Consider the following 21,513-nt stretch of genomic DNA (forward strand, 5'->3'; position numbering starts at 1 on the left):
AGACACTCTGTACCTGCATTGATACATTGGAGACACTCTGTACCTGCATTGATACATTGGAGACACTCTGTACCTGCACTGATACATTGGAGACACTCTGTACCTGCATTGATACATTGAAGACACTCTGGACCTGCACTGATACATTGGAGACACTCTGTAAATGCATTGATACATTGGAGACACTCTGTACCTGTATTGATACATTGGAGACACTCTGTACCTGCATTGATACATTGGAGACACTCTGTACCTGCATTGATACATTGCAGACACTTTGGACATGTATTGATACATTGGAGACACTCTGTACCTGCATTGATACATTGAAGACACTCTGTACCTGCACTGATACATTGGAGACACTCTGTACCTGTATTGAAACATTGGAGACACTCTGTACCTGTATTGATACATTGGAGACACTCTGTACCTGCACTGATACATTGGAGACACTCTGTACCTGTATTGATACATTGGAGACACTCTGTACCTGCATTGATACATTGAAGACACTCTGTACCTGCACTGATACATTGGAGACACTCTGTACCTGTATTGATACATTGGAGACACTCTGTACCTGCATTGATACATTGGAGACACTCTGTACCTGTATTGATACATTGGAGACACTCTGTACCTGCATTGATACATTGGAGACACTCTGTACCTGTATTGATACATTGGAGACACTCTGTACCTGCATTGATACATTGGAGACACTCTGTACCTGCATTGATACATTGGAGACACTCTGTACCTGCATTGATACATTGAAGTCACTCTGTACCTGCATTGATTCATTGGAGACACTCTGTACCTGCATTGATACATTGAAGTCACTCTGTACCTGCATTGATTCATTGGAGACACTCTGTACCTGCATTGATACATTGGAGACACTCTGTACCTGCATTGATTCATTGGAGACACTCTGTACCTGCACTGATACATTGGAGACACTCTGTACCTGTATTGATACATTGGAGACACTCTGTACCTGCATTGATACATTGGAGACACTCTGTACCTGCATTGATACATTGGAGACACTCTGTACCTGCATTGATTCATTGGAGACACTCTGTACCTGCATTGATACATTGGAGACACTCTGTACCTGCATTGATACATTGGAGACACTCTGTACCTGTATTGATACATTGGAGACACTCTGTACCTGCATTGATACATTGGAGACACTCTGTACCTGCATTGATACATTGGAGACACTCTGTACCTGCATTGATACATTGGAGACACTCTGTACCTGCATTGATTCATTGGAGACACTCTGTACCTGCATTGATACATTGGAGACACTCTGTACCTGCATTGATACATTGGAGACACTCTGTACCCGCATTGATACATTGGAGACACTCTGTACCCGCATTGATACATTGGAGACACTCTGTACCTGCATTGATACATTGAAGACACTCTGTACCTGCATTGATTCATTGGAGACACTCTGTACCTGCATTGATACATTGGAGACACTCTGTACCTGCATTGATACATTGGAGACACTCTGTACCTGCATTGATACATTGGAGACACTCTGTACCTGCACTGATACATTGGAGACACTCTGTACCTGCATTGATACATTGGAGACACTCTGTACCTGCATTGATACATTGGAGACACTCTGTACCTGCATTGATACATTGGAGACACTCTGTACCTGCATTGATACATTGGAGACACTCTGTACCTCCACTGATACGGTGAAGACAGTCTGTACCTCCATTGGTACATTGGAGACACTCTGTACTTCCATTGGTACATTGAAGATACTCTGTACCTGCACTGATACATTGGAGACACTCTGTACCTGCACTGATACATTGAATACACTCTGTACCCGCATTGATACATTGGAGACACTCTGTACCTGCATTGATACATTGAAGACACTCTGTACCTGCATTGATACATTGGAGAGACTCTGTACCTGCATTGATACATTGGAGACACTCTGTACCTGCATTGATACATTGGAGACACTCTGTACCTGCATTGATACATTGGAGACACTCTGTACCTGCATTGATACATTGGAGACACTCTGTACCCGCATTGATACATTGGAGAGACTCTGTACCTGCATTGATACATTGAAGACACTCTGTACCTGCATTGATACATTGGAGAGACTCTGTACCTGCATTGATACATTGGAGACACTCTGTACCTGCATTGATACATTGGAGACACTCTGTACCTGCATTGATACATTGGAGACACTCTGTACCTGCATTGATACATTGGAGACACTCTGTACCTGCATTGATACATTGGAGACACTCTGTACCTGCATTGATACATTGGAGACACTCTGTACCTGCATTGATACATTGGAGACACTCTGTACCTGCATTGATACATTGGAGACACTCTGTACTTCCATTGATACATTGGAGACACTCTGTAACTGCATTGATACATTGGAGACACTCTGTACCTGCACTGATACATTGGAGACACTCTGTACTTCCATTGATACATTGGAGACACTCTGTACCTGCATTGATACATTGGAGACACTCTGTACTTCCATTGATACATTGAAGACACTCTGTACCCGCATTGATACATTGAAGACACTCTGTACCTGCATTGATACATTGGAGACACTCTGTACCTGCATTGATACATTGGAGACACTCTGTACTTCCATTGGTACATTGAAGATACTCTGTACCTGCACTGATACATTGGAGACACTCTGTACCTGCACTGATACATTGAAGACACTCTGTACCCGCGTTGATACATTGAAGACACTCTGTCCCTGCACTGATACATTGGAGACACTCTGTACCTGCATTGATACATTGGAGACACTCTGTACCTCCACTGATACGGTGAAGACAGTCTGTACCTCCATTGGTACATTGGAGACACTCTGTACCTGCACTGATACATTGGAGACACTCTGTACCTGCATTGATACATTGGAGACACTCTGTACCTGCATTGATACATTGGAGACACTCTGTACCTGCATTGATACATTGGAGACACTCTGTACCTGCATTGATACATTGGAGACACTCTGTACCTGCATTGATACATTGGAGACACTCTGTACCTGCACTGATATATTGGAGACACTCTGTACCTCCACTGATACGGTGAAGACAGTCTGTACTTCCATTGATACATTGGAGACACTCTGTACTTCCACTGGTACATTGGAGACACTCTGTACCTGCATTGATACATTGAAGACACTCTGACCCTGGACTGATACATTGGAGACACTCTGTACCTGCATTGATACATTGGAGACACTCTGTACCTGCATTGATACATTGGAGACACTCTGTACCTGCATTGATACATTGGAGACACTCTGTACCTGCACTGATACATTGAAGACACTCTGTACCTGCATTGATACATTGGAGACACTCTGTACCTGCACTGATACATTGAAGACACTCTGTACCTGCATTGATACATTGGAGACACTCTGTACCTGCATTGATACATTGGAGACACTCTGTACCTGCACTGATACATTGGAGACACTCTGTACCCGCATTGATACATTGGAGAGACTCTGTACCTGCACTGATACATTGGAGACACTCTGTACCTGCATTGATACATTGGAGACACTCTGTACCTGCATTGATACATTGAAGTCACTCTGTACCTGCATTGATACATTGGAGACACTCTGTACCTGCATTGATACATTGCAGTCACTCTGTACCTGCATTGATACATTGGAGACACTCTGTACCTGCATTGATACATTGGAGACACTCTGTACCTGCATTGATACATTGAAGTCACTCTGTACCTGCATTGATACATTGGAGACACTCTGTACCTGCATTGATACATTGAAGTCACTCTGTACCTGCATTGATACATTGGAGACACTCTGTACCTGCATTGATACATTGAAGTCACTCTGTACCTGCATTGATACATTGAAGTCACTCTGTACCTGCATTGATACATTGAAGTCACTCTGTACCTGCATTGATACATTGGAGACACTCTGTACCTGCATTGATACATTGAAGACACTCTGTACCTGCATTGATACATTGGAGACACTCTGTACCTGCATTGATACATTGGAGACACTCTGTACCTGCATTGATACATTGGAGACACTCTGTACCTGCATTGATACATTGGAGACACTCTGTACCTGCATTGATACATTGGAGACACTCTGTACCTGCATTGATACATTGAAGTCACTCTGTACCTGCATTGATACATTGGAGACACTCTGTACCTGCATTGATACATTGAAGTCACTCTGTACCTGCATTGATACATTGGAGACACTCTGTACCTGCATTGATACATTGAAGTCACTCTGTACCTGCATTGATACATTGAAGTCACTCTGTACCTGCATTGATACATTGAAGTCACTCTGTACCTGCATTGATACATTGGAGACACTCTGTACCTGCATTGATACATTGAAGACACTCTGTACCTGCATTGATACATTGGAGACACTCTGTACCTGCATTGATACATTGGAGACACTCTGTACCTGCACTGATACATTGGAGACACTCTGTACCTGCATTGATACATTGGAGAGACTCTGTACCTGCACTGATACATTGACGACACTCTGTACCTGCATTGATACATTGGAGACACTCTGTACCTGCATTGATACATTGGAGACACTCTGTACCTGCACTGATACATTGGAGACACTCTGTACCTGCATTGATACATTGAAGTCACTCTGTACCTGCATTGATACACTGAAGTCACTCTGAACCTGCATTGATACATTGGAGACACTCTGTACCTGCATTGATACATTGAAGTCACTCTGTACCTGCATTGATACATTGGAGACACTCTGTACCTGCATTGATACATTGGAGACACTCTGTACCTGCATTGATACATTGGAGACACTCTGTACCTGCACTGATACATTGGAGACACTCTGTACCTGCATTGATACATTGAAGACACTCTGTACCTGCATTGATACATTGGAGACACTCTGTACCTGCATTGATACATTGGAGACACTCTGTACCTGCATTGATACATTGGAGTCACTCTGTACCTGCATTGATACATTGGAGACACTCTGTACCTGCATTGATACATTGGAGACACTCTGTACCTGCATTGATACATTGAAGACACTCTGTACCTGCACTGATACATTGGAGACACTCTGTACCTGCATTGATACATTGAAGTCACTCTGTACCTGCATTGATACATTGGAGACACTCTGTACCTGCATTGATACATTGAAGTCACTCTGTACCTGATTTGATACATTGGAGACACTCTGTACCTGCATTGATACATTGGAGACACTCTGTACCTGCATTGATACATTGAAGTCACTCTGTACCTGCATTGATACATTGAAGTCACTCTGTACCTGCATTGATACATTGGAGACACTCTGTACCTGCATTGATACATTGGAGACACTCTGTACCTGCATTGATACATTGAAGACACTCTGTACCTGCATTGATACATTGGAGACACTCTGTACCTGCATTGATTCATTGGAGACACTCTGTACCTGCATTGATACATTGGAGACACTCTGTACCTGCACTGATACATTGAAGACACTCCGTACCTGCATTGATACATTGGAGACACTCTGTACCTGCATTGATACATTGGAGACACTCTGTACCTGCATTGATACATTGGAGACACTCTGTACCTGCATTGATACATTGAAGTCACTCTGTACCTGCATTGATACATTGAAGTCACTCTGTACCTGCATTGAGACATTGGAGAGACTCTGTACCTGCATTGATACATTGGAGACACTCTGTACCTGCATTGATACATTGGAGACACTCTGTACCTGCATTGATACATTGGAGAGACTCTGTACCTGCATTGATACATTGGAGACACTCTGTACCTGCACTGAGACATTGGAGACACTCTGTACCTGCATTGATACATTGAAGACACTCTGTACCTGCATTGATACATTGGAGACACTCTGTACCTGCATTGATACATTGGAGACACTCTGTACCTGCACTGATACATTGAAGACACTCTGTACCTGCATTGATACATTGGAGAGACTCTGTACCTGCATTGATACATTGGAGACACTCTGTACCTGCATTGATACATTGGAGACACTCTGTACCTGTATTGATACATTGGAGACACTCTGTACCTGCATTGATACATTGGAGACACTCTGTACCTGCATTGATACATTGGAGACACTCTGTACCTGTATTGATACATTGGAGACACTCTGTACCTGCATTGATACATTGGAGACACTCTGTACCTGTATTGATACATTGGAGACACTCTGTACCTGCATTGATACATTGGAGACACTCTGTACCTGTATTGATACATTGGAGACACTCTGTACCTGCATTGATACATTGGAGACACTCTGTACCTGTATTGATACATTGGAGACACTCTGTACCTGCATTGATACATTGGAGACACTCTGTACCTGTATTGATACATTGGAGAGACTCTGTACCTGCATTGATACATTGGAGACACTCTGTACCTGCACTGATACATTGGAGACACTCTGTACCTGCATTGATACATTGGAGACACTCTGTACCTGCACTGAGACATTGGAGAGACTCTGTACCTGCATTGATACATTGGAGACACTCTGTACCTGCATTGATACATTGGAGACACTCTGTACCTGCATTGATACATTGGAGAGACTCTGTACCTGCATTGATACATTGAAGACACTCTGTACCTCCACTGATACGGTGAAGACAGTCTGTACCTCCATTGGTACATTGGAGACACTCTGTACCTGCACTGATACATTGGAGACACTCTGTACCTGCATTGATACATTGGAGACACTCTGTACCTGCATTGATACATTGGAGACACTCTGTACCTGCATTGATACATTGGAGACACTCTGTACCTGCATTGATACATTGGAGACACTCTGTACCTGCACTGATATATTGGAGACACTCTGTACCTCCACTGATACGGTGAAGACAGTCTGTACTTCCATTGATACATTGGAGACACTCTGTACTTCCACTGGTACATTGGAGACACTCTGTACCTGCATTGATACATTGAAGACACTCTGACCCTGGACTGATACATTGGAGACACTCTGTACCTGCATTGATACATTGGAGACACTCTGTACCTGCATTGATACATTGGAGACACTCTGTACCTGCATTGATACATTGGAGACACTCTGTACCTGCACTGATACATTGAAGACACTCTGTACCTGCATTGATACATTGGAGACACTCTGTACCTGCACTGATACATTGAAGACACTCTGTACCTGCATTGATACATTGGAGACACTCTGTACCTGCATTGATACATTGGAGACACTCTGTACCTGCACTGATACATTGGAGACACTCTGTACCCGCATTGATACATTGGAGAGACTCTGTACCTGCACTGATACATTGGAGACACTCTGTACCTGCATTGATACATTGGAGACACTCTGTACCTGCATTGATACATTGAAGTCACTCTGTACCTGCATTGATACATTGGAGACACTCTGTACCTGCATTCATACATTGCAGTCACTCTGTACCTGCATTGATACATTGGAGACACTCTGTACCTGCATTGATACATTGAAGACACTCTGTACCTGCATTGATACATTGGAGACACTCTGTACCTGCATTGATACATTGAAGTCACTCTGTACCTGCATTGATACATTGGAGACACTCTGTACCTGCATTGATACATTGAAGTCACTCTGTACCTGCATTGATACATTGAAGTCACTCTGTACCTGCATTGATACATTGAAGTCACTCTGTACCTGCATTGATACATTGGAGACACTCTGTACCTGCATTGATACATTGAAGACACTCTGTACCTGCATTGATACATTGGAGACACTCTGTACCTGCATTGATACATTGGAGACACTCTGTACCTGCACTGATACATTGGAGACACTCTGTACCTGCATTGATACATTGGAGAGACTCTGTACCTGCACTGATACATTGACGACACTCTGTACCTGCATTGATACATTGGAGACACTCTGTACCTGCATTGATACATTGGAGACACTCTGTACCTGCACTGATACATTGGAGACACTCTGTACCTGCATTGATACATTGAAGTCACTCTGTACCTGCATTGATACACTGAAGTCACTCTGAACCTGCATTGATACATTGGAGACACTCTGTACCTGCATTGATACATTGAAGTCACTCTGTACCTGCATTGATACATTGGAGACACTCTGTACCTGCATTGATACATTGGAGACACTCTGTACCTGCATTGATACATTGGAGACACTCTGTACCTGCACTGATACATTGGAGACACTCTGTACCTGCATTGATACATTGGAGAGACTCTGTACCTGCATTGATACATTGGAGACACTCTGTACCTGCACTGATACATTGAAGACACTCTGTACCTGCATTGATACATTGGAGACACTCTGTACCTGCACTGATACATTGAAGACACTCTGTACCTGCATTGATACATTGGAGACACTCTGTACCTGCATTGATACATTGGAGACACTCTGTACCTGCACTGATACATTGGAGACACTCTGTACCCGCATTGATACATTGGAGAGACTCTGTACCTGCACTGATACATTGGAGACACTCTGTACCTGCATTGATACATTGGAGACACTCTGTACCTGCATTGATACATTGAAGTCACTCTGTACCTGCATTGATACATTGGAGACACTCTGTACCTGCATTGATACATTGCAGTCACTCTGTACCTGCATTGATACATTGGAGACACTCTGTACCTGCATTGATACATTGAAGACACTCTGTACCTGCATTGATACATTGGAGACACTCTGTACCTGCATTGATACATTGAAGTCACTCTGTACCTGCATTGATACATTGGAGACACTCTGTACCTGCATTGATACATTGAAGTCACTCTGTACCTGCATTGATACATTGAAGTCACTCTGTACCTGCATTGATACATTGAAGTCACTCTGTACCTGCATTGATACATTGGAGACACTCTGTACCTGCATTGATACATTGAAGACACTCTGTACCTGCATTGATACATTGGAGACACTCTGTACCTGCATTGATACATTGGAGACACTCTGTACCTGCACTGATACATTGGAGACACTCTGTACCTGCATTGATACATTGGAGAGACTCTGTACCTGCACTGATACATTGACGACACTCTGTACCTGCATTGATACATTGGAGACACTCTGTACCTGCATTGATACATTGGAGACACTCTGTACCTGCACTGATACATTGGAGACACTCTGTACCTGCATTGATACATTGAAGTCACTCTGTACCTGCATTGATACACTGAAGTCACTCTGAACCTGCATTGATACATTGGAGACACTCTGTACCTGCATTGATACATTGAAGTCACTCTGTACCTGCATTGATACATTGGAGACACTCTGTACCTGCATTGATACATTGGAGACACTCTGTACCTGCATTGATACATTGGAGACACTCTGTACCTGCACTGATACATTGGAGACACTCTGTACCTGCATTGATACATTGGAGACACTCTGTACCTGCATTGATACATTGGAGACACTCTGTACCTGCATTGATACATTGGAGACACTCTGTACCTGCATTGATACATTGGAGTCACTCTGTACCTGCATTGATACATTGGAGACACTCTGTACCTGCATTGATACATTGGAGACACTCTGTACCTGCATTGATACATTGAAGACACTCTGTACCTGCACTGATACATTGGAGACACTCTGTACCTGCATTGATACATTGAAGTCACTCTGTACCTGCATTGATACATTGGAGACACTCTGTACCTGCATTGATACATTGAAGTCACTCTGTACCTGATTTGATACATTGGAGACACTCTGTACCTGCATTGATACATTGGAGACACTCTGTACCTGCATTGATACATTGAAGTCACTCTGTACCTGCATTGATACATTGGAGACACTCTGTACCTGCATTGATACATTGGAGAGACTCTGTACCTGCATTGATACATTGGAGACACTCTGTACCTGCACTGAGACATTGGAGACACTCTGTACCTGCATTGATACATTGAAGACACTCTGTACCTGCATTGATACATTGGAGACACTCTGTACCTGCATTGATACATTGGAGACACTCTGTACCTGCACTGATACATTGAAGACACTCTGTACCTGCATTGATACATTGGAGAGACTCTGTACCTGCATTGATACATTGGAGACACTCTGTACCTGCATTGATACATTGGAGACACTCTGTACCTGTATTGATACATTGGAGACACTCTGTACCTGCATTGATACATTGGAGACACTCTGTACCTGTATTGATACATTGGAGACACTCTGTACCTGCATTGATACATTGGAGACACTCTGTACCTGTATTGATACATTGGAGACACTCTGTACCTGCATTGATACATTGGAGACACTCTGTACCTGTATTGATACATTGGAGAGACTGTGTACCTGCATTGATACATTGGAGACACTCTGTACCTGCACTGATACATTGGAGACACTCTGTACCTGCATTGATACATTGGAGACACTCTGTACCTGCACTGAGACATTGGAGAGACTCTGTACCTGCATTGATACATTGGAGACACTCTGTACCTGCATTGATACATTGGAGACACTCTGTACCTGCATTGATACATTGGAGAGACTCTGTACCTGCATTGATACATTGAAGACACTCTGTACCTTTATTGATACATTGAAGACACTCTGTACCTGCACTGAGACATTGGAGACACTCTGTACCTGCATTGATACATTGAAGACACTCTGTACCTGCATTGATACATTGGAGACACTCTGTACCTGCATTGATACATTGGAGACACTCTGTACCTGCATTGATACATTGGAGACACTCTGTACCTGCATTGATACATTGGAGACACTCTGTACCTGCATTGATACATTGAAGACACTCTGTACCTGCATTGATACATTGGAGACACTCTGTACCTGCATTGATACATTGGAGACACTCTGTACCTGCACTGATACATTGGAGACACTCTGTACCTGCATTGATACATTGAAGTCACTCTGTACCTGCATTGATACATTGAAGTCACTCTGCACCTGCATTGATACATTGGAGACACTCTGTACCTGCATTGATACATTGAAGACACTCTGTACCTGCATTGATACATTGGAGACACTCTGTACCTGCATTGATACATTGGAGACACTCTGTACCTGCACTGATACATTGGAGACACTCTGTACCTGCATTGATACATTGGAGAGACTCTGTACCTGCACTGATACATTGAAGACACTCTGTACCTGCATTGATACATTGGAGACACTCTGTACCTGCATTGATACATTGGAGACACTCTGTACCTGCACTGATACATTGGAGACACTCTGTACCTGCATTGATACATTGAAGTCACTCTGTACCTGCATTGATACATTGGAGACACTCTGTACCTGCATTGATACATTGAAGTCACTCTGTACCTGCATTGATACATTGGAGACACTCTGTACCTGCATTGATACATTGAAGTCACTCTGTACCTGCATTGATACATTGGAGACACTCTGTACCTGCATTGATACATTGGAGACACTCTGTACCTGCATTGATACATTGGAGACACTCTGTACCTGCACTGATACATTGGAGACACTCTGTACCTGCATTGATACATTGAAGACACTCTGTACCTGCATTGATACATTGGAGACACTCTGTACCTGCATTGATACATTGGAGACACTCTGTACCTGCATTGATACATTGGAGACACTCTGTACCTGCATTGATACATTGGAGACACTCTGTACCTGCATTGATACATTGGAGACACTCTGTACCTGCATTGATACATTGAAGACACTCTGTACCTGCACTGATACATTGGAGACACTCTGTACCTGCATTGATACATTGGAGACACTCTGTACCTGCATTGATACATTGGAGACACTCTGTACCTGCACTGATACATTGAAGACACTCTGTACCTGCATTGATACATTGGAGACACTCTGTACCTACATTGATACATTGGAGACACTCTGTACCTGCATTGATACATTGGAGACACTCTGTACCTGCACTGATACATTGAAGACACTCTGTACCTGCATTGATACATTGGAGAGACTCTGTACCTGCATTGATACATTGGAGACACTCTGTACCTGCATTGATACATTGGAGACACTCTGTACCTGTATTGATACATTGGAGACACTCTGTACCTGCATTGATACATTGGAGACACTCTGTACCTGCATTGATACATTGGAGACACTCTGTACCTGTATTGATACATTGGAGACACTCTGTACCTGCATTGATACATTGGAGACACTCTGTACCTGTATTGATACATTGGAGACACTCTGTACCTGCATTGATACATTGGAGACACTCTGTACCTGTATTGATACATTGGAGACACTCTGTACCTGCATTGATACATTGGAGACACTCTGTACCTGTATTGATACATTGGAGACACTCTGTACCTGCATTGATACATTGGAGACACTCTGTACCTGTATTGATACATTGGAGAGACTCTGTACCTGCATTGATACATTGGAGACACTCTGTACCTGCACTGATACATTGAAGACACTCTGTACCTGCATTGATACATTGGAGACACTCTGTACCTGCACTGAGACATTGGAGAGACTCTGTACCTGCATTGATACATTGGAGACACTCTGTACCTGCATTGATACATTGGAGACACTCTGTACCTGCATTGATACATTGGAGACACTCTGTACCTGCATTGATACATTGAAGACACTCTGTACCTTTATTGATACATTGAAGACACTCTGTACCTGCACTGAGACATTGGAGACACTCTGTACCTGCATTGATACATTGAAGACACTCTGTACCTGCATTGATACATTGGAGACACTCTGTACCTGCATTGATACATTGGAGACACTCTGTACCTGCATTGATACATTGGAGACACTCTGTACCTGCATTGATACATTGGAGACACTCTGTACCTGCATTGATACATTGAAGACACTCTGTACCTGCATTGATACATTGGAGACACTCTGTACCTGCATTGATACATTGGAGACACTCTGTACCTGCACTGATACATTGGAGACACTCTGTACCTGCATTGATACATTGAAGTCACTCTGTACCTGCATTGATACATTGAAGTCACTCTGTACCTGCATTGATACATTGGAGACACTCTGTACCTGCATTGATACATTGAAGACACTCTGTACCTGCATTGATACATTGGAGACACTCTGTACCTGCATTGATACATTGGAGACACTCTGTACCTGCACTGATACATTGGAGACACTCTGTACCTGCATTGATACATTGGAGAGACTCTGTACCTGCATTGATACATTGGAGACACTCTGTACCTGCATTGATACATTGGAGAGACTCTGTACCTGCATTGATACATTGAAGTCACTCTGTACCTGCATTGATACATTGGAGACACTCTGTACCTGCATTGATACATTGGAGACACTCTGTACCTGCATTGATACATTGGAGACACTCTGTACCTGCACTGATACATTGGAGACACTCTGTACCTGCATTGATACATTGAAGACACTCTGTACCTGCATTGATACATTGGAGACACTCTGTACCTGCATTGATACATTGGAGACACTCTGTACCTGCATTGATACATTGGAGACACTCTGTACCTGCATTGATACATTGGAGACACTCTGTACCTGCATTGATACATTGGAGACACTCTGTACCTGCATTGATACATTGAAGTCACTCTGTACCTGCATTGATACATTGAAGTCACTCTGTACCTGCATTGATACATTGGAGACACTCTGTACCTGCATTGATACATTGGAGACACTCTGTACCTGCATTGATACATTGAAGACACTCTGTACCTGCATTGATACATTGGAGACACTCTGTACCTGCATTGATTCATTGGAGACACTCTGTACCTGCATTGATACATTGGAGACACTCTGTACCTGCATTGATACATTGGAGACACTCTGTACCTGCATTGATACATTGGAGAGACTCTGTACCTGCATTGATACATTGAAGACACTCTGTACCTTTATTGATACATTGAAGACACTCTGTACCTGCACTGAGACATTGGAGACACTCTGTACCTGCATTGATACATTGAAGACACTCTGTACCTGCATTGATACATTGGAGACACTCTGTACCTGCATTGATACATTGGAGACACTCTGTACCTGCATTGATACATTGGAGACACTCTGTACCTGCATTGATACATTGGAGACACTCTGTACCTGCATTGATACATTGAAGACACTCTGTACCTGCATTGATACATTGGAGACACTCTGTACCTGCATTGATACATTGGAGACACTCTGTACCTGCACTGATACATTGGAGACACTCTGTACCTGCATTGATACATTGAAGTCACTCTGTACCTGCATTGATACATTGAAGTCACTCTGTACCTGCATTGATACATTGGAGACACTCTGTACCTGCATTGATACATTGAAGACACTCTGTACCTGCATTGATACATTGGAGACACTCTGTACCTGCATTGATACATTGGAGACACTCTGTACCTGCACTGATACATTGGAGACACTCTGTACCTGCATTGATACATTGGAGAGACTCTGTACCTGCATTGATACATTGGAGACACTCTGTACCTGCATTGATACATTGGAGAGACTCTGTACCTGCATTGATACATTGAAGTCACTCTGTACCTGCATTGATACATTGGAGACACTCTGTACCTGCATTGATACATTGGAGACACTCTGTACCTGCATTGATACATTGGAGACACTCTGTACCTGCACTGATACATTGGAGACACTCTGTACCTGCATTGATACATTGAAGACACTCTGTACCTGCATTGATACATTGGAGACACTCTGTACCTGCATTGATACATTGGAGACACTCTGTACCTGCATTGATACATTGGAGACACTCTGTACCTGCATTGATACATTGGAGACACTCTGTACCTGCATTGATACATTGGAGACACTCTGTACCTGCATTGATACATTGAAGACACTCTGTACCTGCACTGATACATTGGAGACACTCTGTACCTGCATTGATACATTGGAGACACTCTGTACCTGCATTGATACATTGGAGACACTCTGTACCTGCACTGATACATTGAAGACACTCTGTACCTGCATTGATACATTGGAGACACTCTGTACCTGCATTGATACATTGAAGTCACTCTGTACCTGATTTGATACATTGGAGACACTCTGTACCTGCATTGATACATTGGAGACACTCTGTACCTGCATTGATACATTGAAGTCACTCTGTACCTGCATTGATACATTGAAGTCACTCTGTACCTGCATTGATACATTGGAGACACTCTGTACCTGCATTGATACATTGGAGACACTCTGTACCTGCATTGATACATTGAAGACACTCTGTACCTGCATTGATACATTGGAGACACTCTGTACCTGCATTGATTCATTGGAGACACTCTGTACCTGCATTGATACATTGGAGACACTCTGTACCTGCATTGATACATTGGAGGCACTCTGTACCTGCACTGATACATTGAAGACACTCTGTACCTGCATTGATACATTGGAGACACTCTGTACCTGCATTGATACATTGGAGACACTCTGTACCTGCATTGATACATTGGAGACACTCTGTACCTGCATTGATACATTGAAGTCACTCTGTACCTGCATTGATACATTGAAGTCACTCTGTACCTGCATTGAGACATTGGAGAGACTCTGTACCTGCATTGATACATTGGAGACACTCTGTACCTGCATTGATACATTGGAGACACTCTGTACCTGCATTGATACATTGGAGAGACTCTGTACCTGCATTGATACATTGGAGACACTCTGTACCTGCACTGAGACATTGGAGACACTCTGTACCTGCATTGATACATTGAAGTCACTCTGTACCTGCATTGATACATTGAAGTCACTCTGTACCTGCATTGATACATTGGAGACACTCTGTACCTGCATTGATACATTGAAGTCACTCTGTACCTGCATTGATACATTGAAGTCACTCTGTACCTGCATTGATACATTGGAGACACTCTGTACCTGCATTGATACATTGGAGACACTCTGTACCTGCATTGATACATTGGAGACACTCTGTACCTGTATTGATACATTGGAGACACTCTGTACCTGCATTGATACATTGGAGACACTCTGTACCTGTATTGATACATTGGAGACACTCTGTACCTGCATTGATACATTGGAGACACTCTGTACCTGTATTGATACATTGGAGAGACTCTGTACCTGCATTGATACATTGGAGACACTCTGTACCTGCACTGATACATTGGAGACACTCTGTACCTGCATTGATACATTGGAGACACTCTGTACCTGCACTGAGACATTGGAGAGACTCTGTACCTGCATTGATACATTGGAGACACTCTGTACCTGCATTGATACATTGGAGACACTCTGTACCTGCATTGATACATTGGAGAGACTCTGTACCTGCATTGATACATTGAAGACACTCTGTACCTGTATTGATACATTGGAGACACTCTGTACCTGCACTGAGACATTGGAGACACTCTGTACCTGCATTGATACATTGAAGACACTCTGTACCTGCATTGATACATTGGAGACACTCTGTACCTGCATTGATACATTGGAGACACTCTGTACCTGCACTGATACATTGGAGACACTCTGTACCTGCATTGATACATTGGAGACACTCTGTACCTGTATTGATACATTGGAGACACTCTGTACCTGCACTGATACATTGAAGACACTCTGTACCTGCATTGATACATTGGAGACACTCTGTACCTGCATTGATACATTGGAGACACTCTGTACCTGCATTGATACATTGGAGACACTCTGTACCTGCATTGATACATTGAAGACACTCTGTACCTGCATTGATACATTGGAGACACTCTGTACCTGCACTGATACATTGAAGACACTCTGTACCTGCACTGATACATTGGAGACACTCTGTACCTGCATTGATACATTGGAGACACTCTGTACCTGCACTGATACATTGAAGACACTCTGTACATGCACTGATACATTGGAGACACTCTGTACCTGCATTGATACATTGGAGACACTCTGTACCTGCATTGATACATTGGAGACACTCTGTACCTGCATTGATACATTGGAGACACTCTGTACCTGCATTGATACATTGGAGACACTCTGTACCTGCACTGATACATTGGAGACACTCTGTACCTGCATTGATACATTGGAGACACTCTGTACCTGCCCTGATACATTGAAGACACTCTGTACCTGCATTGATACATTGGGGACACTCTGTACCTGCATTGATACATTGGAGACACTCTGTACCTGCATTGATACATTGGAGACACTCTGTACCTGCATTGATACATTGGAGACACTCTGTACCTGCATTGATACATTGAAGTCACTCTGTACCTGCATTGATCCATTGAAGTCACTCTGTACCTGCATTGATACATTGGAGACACTCTGTACCTGCACTGATACATTGGAGACACTCTGTACCTACATTGAGACATTGGAGAGACTCTGTACCTGCATTGATACATTGGAGACACTCTGTACCTGCATTGATACATTGGAGACACTCTGTACCTGCACTGATACATTGGAGACACTCTGTACCTGCATTGATACATTGGAGAGACTCTGTACCTGCATTGATACATTGGAGACACTCTGTACCTGCATTGATACATTGGAGACACTCTGTACCTGCATTGATACATTAGAGACACTCTGTACCTGCATTGATACATTGGAGACACTCTGTACCTGCATTGATACATTGAAGACACTCTGTACCTGCATTGATACATTGGAGACACTCTGTACCTGCATTGATATATTGGAGACACTCTGTCCCTGCACTGTTACATTGGAGACACTCTGTACCTCCACTGATACGGTGAAGACAGTCTGTACTTCCATTGGTACATTGGAGACACTCTGTACCTGCATTGGTACATTGGAGACACTCTGTACCTGTATTGATACATTGGAGACACTCTGTACCTGCATTGATACATTGGAGACACTCTGTACCTGCATTGATACATTGAAAACACTGCACCTGTATTGATACATTGGAGACACTCTGTACCTGCACTGATACATTGGAGACACTCTGTACCTGCATTGATACATTGAAGACACTCTGTACCTGCATTGATACATTGGAGACACTCTGTACCTGCATTGAGACATTGAAAACACTCTGTACCTGCATTGAGACATTGAAAACACTCTGTACCTGCATTGATACATTGGAGACACTCTGTACCTGCATTGATACATTGAAAACACTCTGCACCTGTATTGATACATTGAAGACACTCTGTACCTGCATTGATACATTGGAGACACTCTGTACCTGCATTGATACATTGGAGACACTCTGTACCTGCATTGATACATTGGAGACACTCTGTACCTGCATTGATACATTGAAAACACTCTGCACCTGTATTGATACATTGAAGACACTCTGTACCAGCTCTGATACATTGAAGATACTCTGTACCTGCATTGATCCATGGAAGACACTCTTTACCAGCTCTGATACATTGGAGACACTCTGTACCTGCATTGATACATTGAAGACACTCTGTACCTGTATTGATACATTGGAGACACTCTGTACCTGCACTGATACATTGGAGACACTCTGTACCTGCATTGATACATTGAAGACACTCTGTACCTGCATTGAGACATTGAAAACACTCTGTACCTGCATTGAGACATTGAAAACACTCTGTACCTGCATTGATACATTGAAGACACTCTGTACCTGCATTGATACATTGAAGACACTCTGTACCTGCATTGATACATTGGAGACACTCTGTACCGGCATTGATACATTGGAGACACTCTGTACCAGCTCTGATACATTGGAGACACTCTGTACCTGCATTGATACATTGGAGACACTCTGTACCTGTATTGATACATTGGAGACACTCTGTACCTGCATTGATACATTGGAGACACTCTGTACCTGCATTGATACATTGGAGACACTCTGTACCTGTATTGATACATTGGAGACACTCTGTACCTGCATTGATACATTGGAGACACTCTGTACCTGCATTGATACATTGGAGACACTCTGTACCGGCATTGATACATTGAAAACACTCTGTACCTGCATTGATACATTGGAGACACTCTGTACCGGCATTGATACATTGGAGACACTCTGTACCTGTATTGATACATTGAAAACACTCTGCACCTGTATTGATACATTGGAGACACTCTGTACCGGCATTGATACATTGAAAACACTCTGCACCTGTATTGATACATTGGAGACACTCTGTACCGGCATTGATACATTGAAAACACTCTGCACCTGTATTGATACATTGGAGACACTCTGTACCGGCATTGATACATTGAAGACACTCTGCACCTGTATTGATACATTGGAGACACTCTGTACCGGCATTGATACATTGAAAACACTCTGCACCTGTATTGATACATTGGAGACACTCTGTACCGGCATTGATACATTGAAAACACTCTGCACCTGCACTGATACATTGGAGACACTCTGTACCTGCATTGATACATTGAAGACACTCTGCACCTGTATTGATACATTGGAGACACTCTGTACCTGCATTGATACATTGGAGACACTCTGTACCTGCATTGATACATTGGAGAGACTCTGTACCTGCATTGATACATTGGAGACACTCTGTACCTGCATTGATACATTGGAGACACTCTGTACCTGCACTGATACATTGGAGACACTCTGTACCTGCATTGATACATTGGAGACACTCTGTACCTGCATTGATACATTGGAGACACTCTGTACCTGCATTGATACATTGGAGACACTCTGTACCTGTATCGATACATTGGAGACACTCTGACCCTGCACTGATACATTGGAGACACTCTGTACCCGCATTGATACATTGGAGACACTCTGCACCTGTATTGGTACATTGAAGACACTCTGTACCTGCATTGATACATTGGAGACACTCTGTACCTGCATTGATACATTGGAGACACTCTGTACCTGCATTGATACATTGGAGACACTCTGTACCTGCATTGATACATTGGAGACACTCTGTACCCGCATTGATACATTGGAGACACTCTGCACCTGTATTGGTACATTGAAGACACTCTGTACCTGCATTGATACATTGGAGACACTCTGTACCTGTATTGATACATTGGAGACACTCTGTACCCGCATTGATACATTGGAGACACTCTGCACCTGTATTGGTACATTGAAGACACTCTGTACCTGCATTGATACATTGGAGACACTCTGCACCTGTATTGGTACATTGAAGACACTCTGTACCTGTATTGATACATTGGAGACACTCTGTACCTGCATTGATACATTGGGGACACTCTGCACCTGTATTGATACATTGGAGACACTCTGTACCTGCATTGATACATTGGAGACACTCTGTACCTGCATTGATACATTGGAGACACTCTGTACCTGCATTGATACATTGGAGACACTCTGTACCTGCATTGATACATTGGAGACACTCTGTACCTGCAGTGATACATTGGAGACACTCTGCACCTGTATTGATACATTGGAGACACTCTGTACCTGCATTGATACATTGGAGACACTCTGCACCTGTATTGATACATTGGAGACACTCTGTACCTGCATTGATACATTGGAGACACTCTGTACCTGCATTGATACATTGGAGACACTCTGTACCTGCATTGATACATTGGAGACACTCGAGTGGGGATCAGGGGCGGTTGTGTGGGGGAGACCTTTGCATTCGGGGGAAAGTGGACGAATCATTTTGCGAGGCAGCAGGTTGCGGGGTATGCAGAGGGACACAGAACGGACAGCTGTACAGTAGAGACAGAACGGGGCAGGGAGCGGGGAGGTAGAGGGACAGAATGGCCACAAATTCTGGCTCACTCTGCTCGACTATGACTCAAGATGAAAGGGATTACCTTGACTGAGATGAACCCATAGTTCAGAGACTGAGCAGTCTTTCGATTGCGAGTCGAACCCCAGCCAGATACATAGCCCGAGATGTTGCGTGATTCAATCCCACCAAAACCCGTCAGAATCCGATCTACAAATCAGCAAACAGCACGGGGTTAGATACAGAGTAAAGCTCCCTCTACACTGTCCCCATCAAACACCCCCAGGACAGGTGCAGCACGGGGTTAGATACAGAGTAAAGCTCCCTCTACACTGTCCCCATCAAACACTCCCAGGACAGGTACAGCACGGGGTTAGATACAGAGTAAAGCTCCCTCTACACTGTCCCCATCAAACACTCCCAGGCCAG

General features: G+C 43.3%; 1 protein-coding gene across 1 annotated transcript in view; it reads right to left on the minus strand.

Moving 5' to 3' along the window:
• LOC144490628 (vitamin K-dependent protein C-like) overlaps nucleotides 1–21,294 on the minus strand; it is a gene marked incomplete at its 5' end in the record, with an annotated part of 27,322 nt that extends 6,028 nt beyond the window's left edge. Inside the window, one exon of the mRNA XM_078208336.1 lies at nucleotides 21,170–21,294. Within this exon, the coding sequence (XP_078064462.1) occupies nucleotides 21,170–21,294 (125 nt within the window). The remainder of the gene's footprint in view (nucleotides 1–21,169) is intronic.
• Between the last annotated feature and the right edge of the window lie 219 nt (nucleotides 21,295–21,513).

Source organism: Mustelus asterias, unplaced genomic scaffold, assembly GCF_964213995.1.
Source record: "Mustelus asterias unplaced genomic scaffold, sMusAst1.hap1.1 HAP1_SCAFFOLD_3529, whole genome shotgun sequence".
Lineage (NCBI taxonomy): Eukaryota > Metazoa > Chordata > Chondrichthyes > Carcharhiniformes > Triakidae > Mustelus > Mustelus asterias.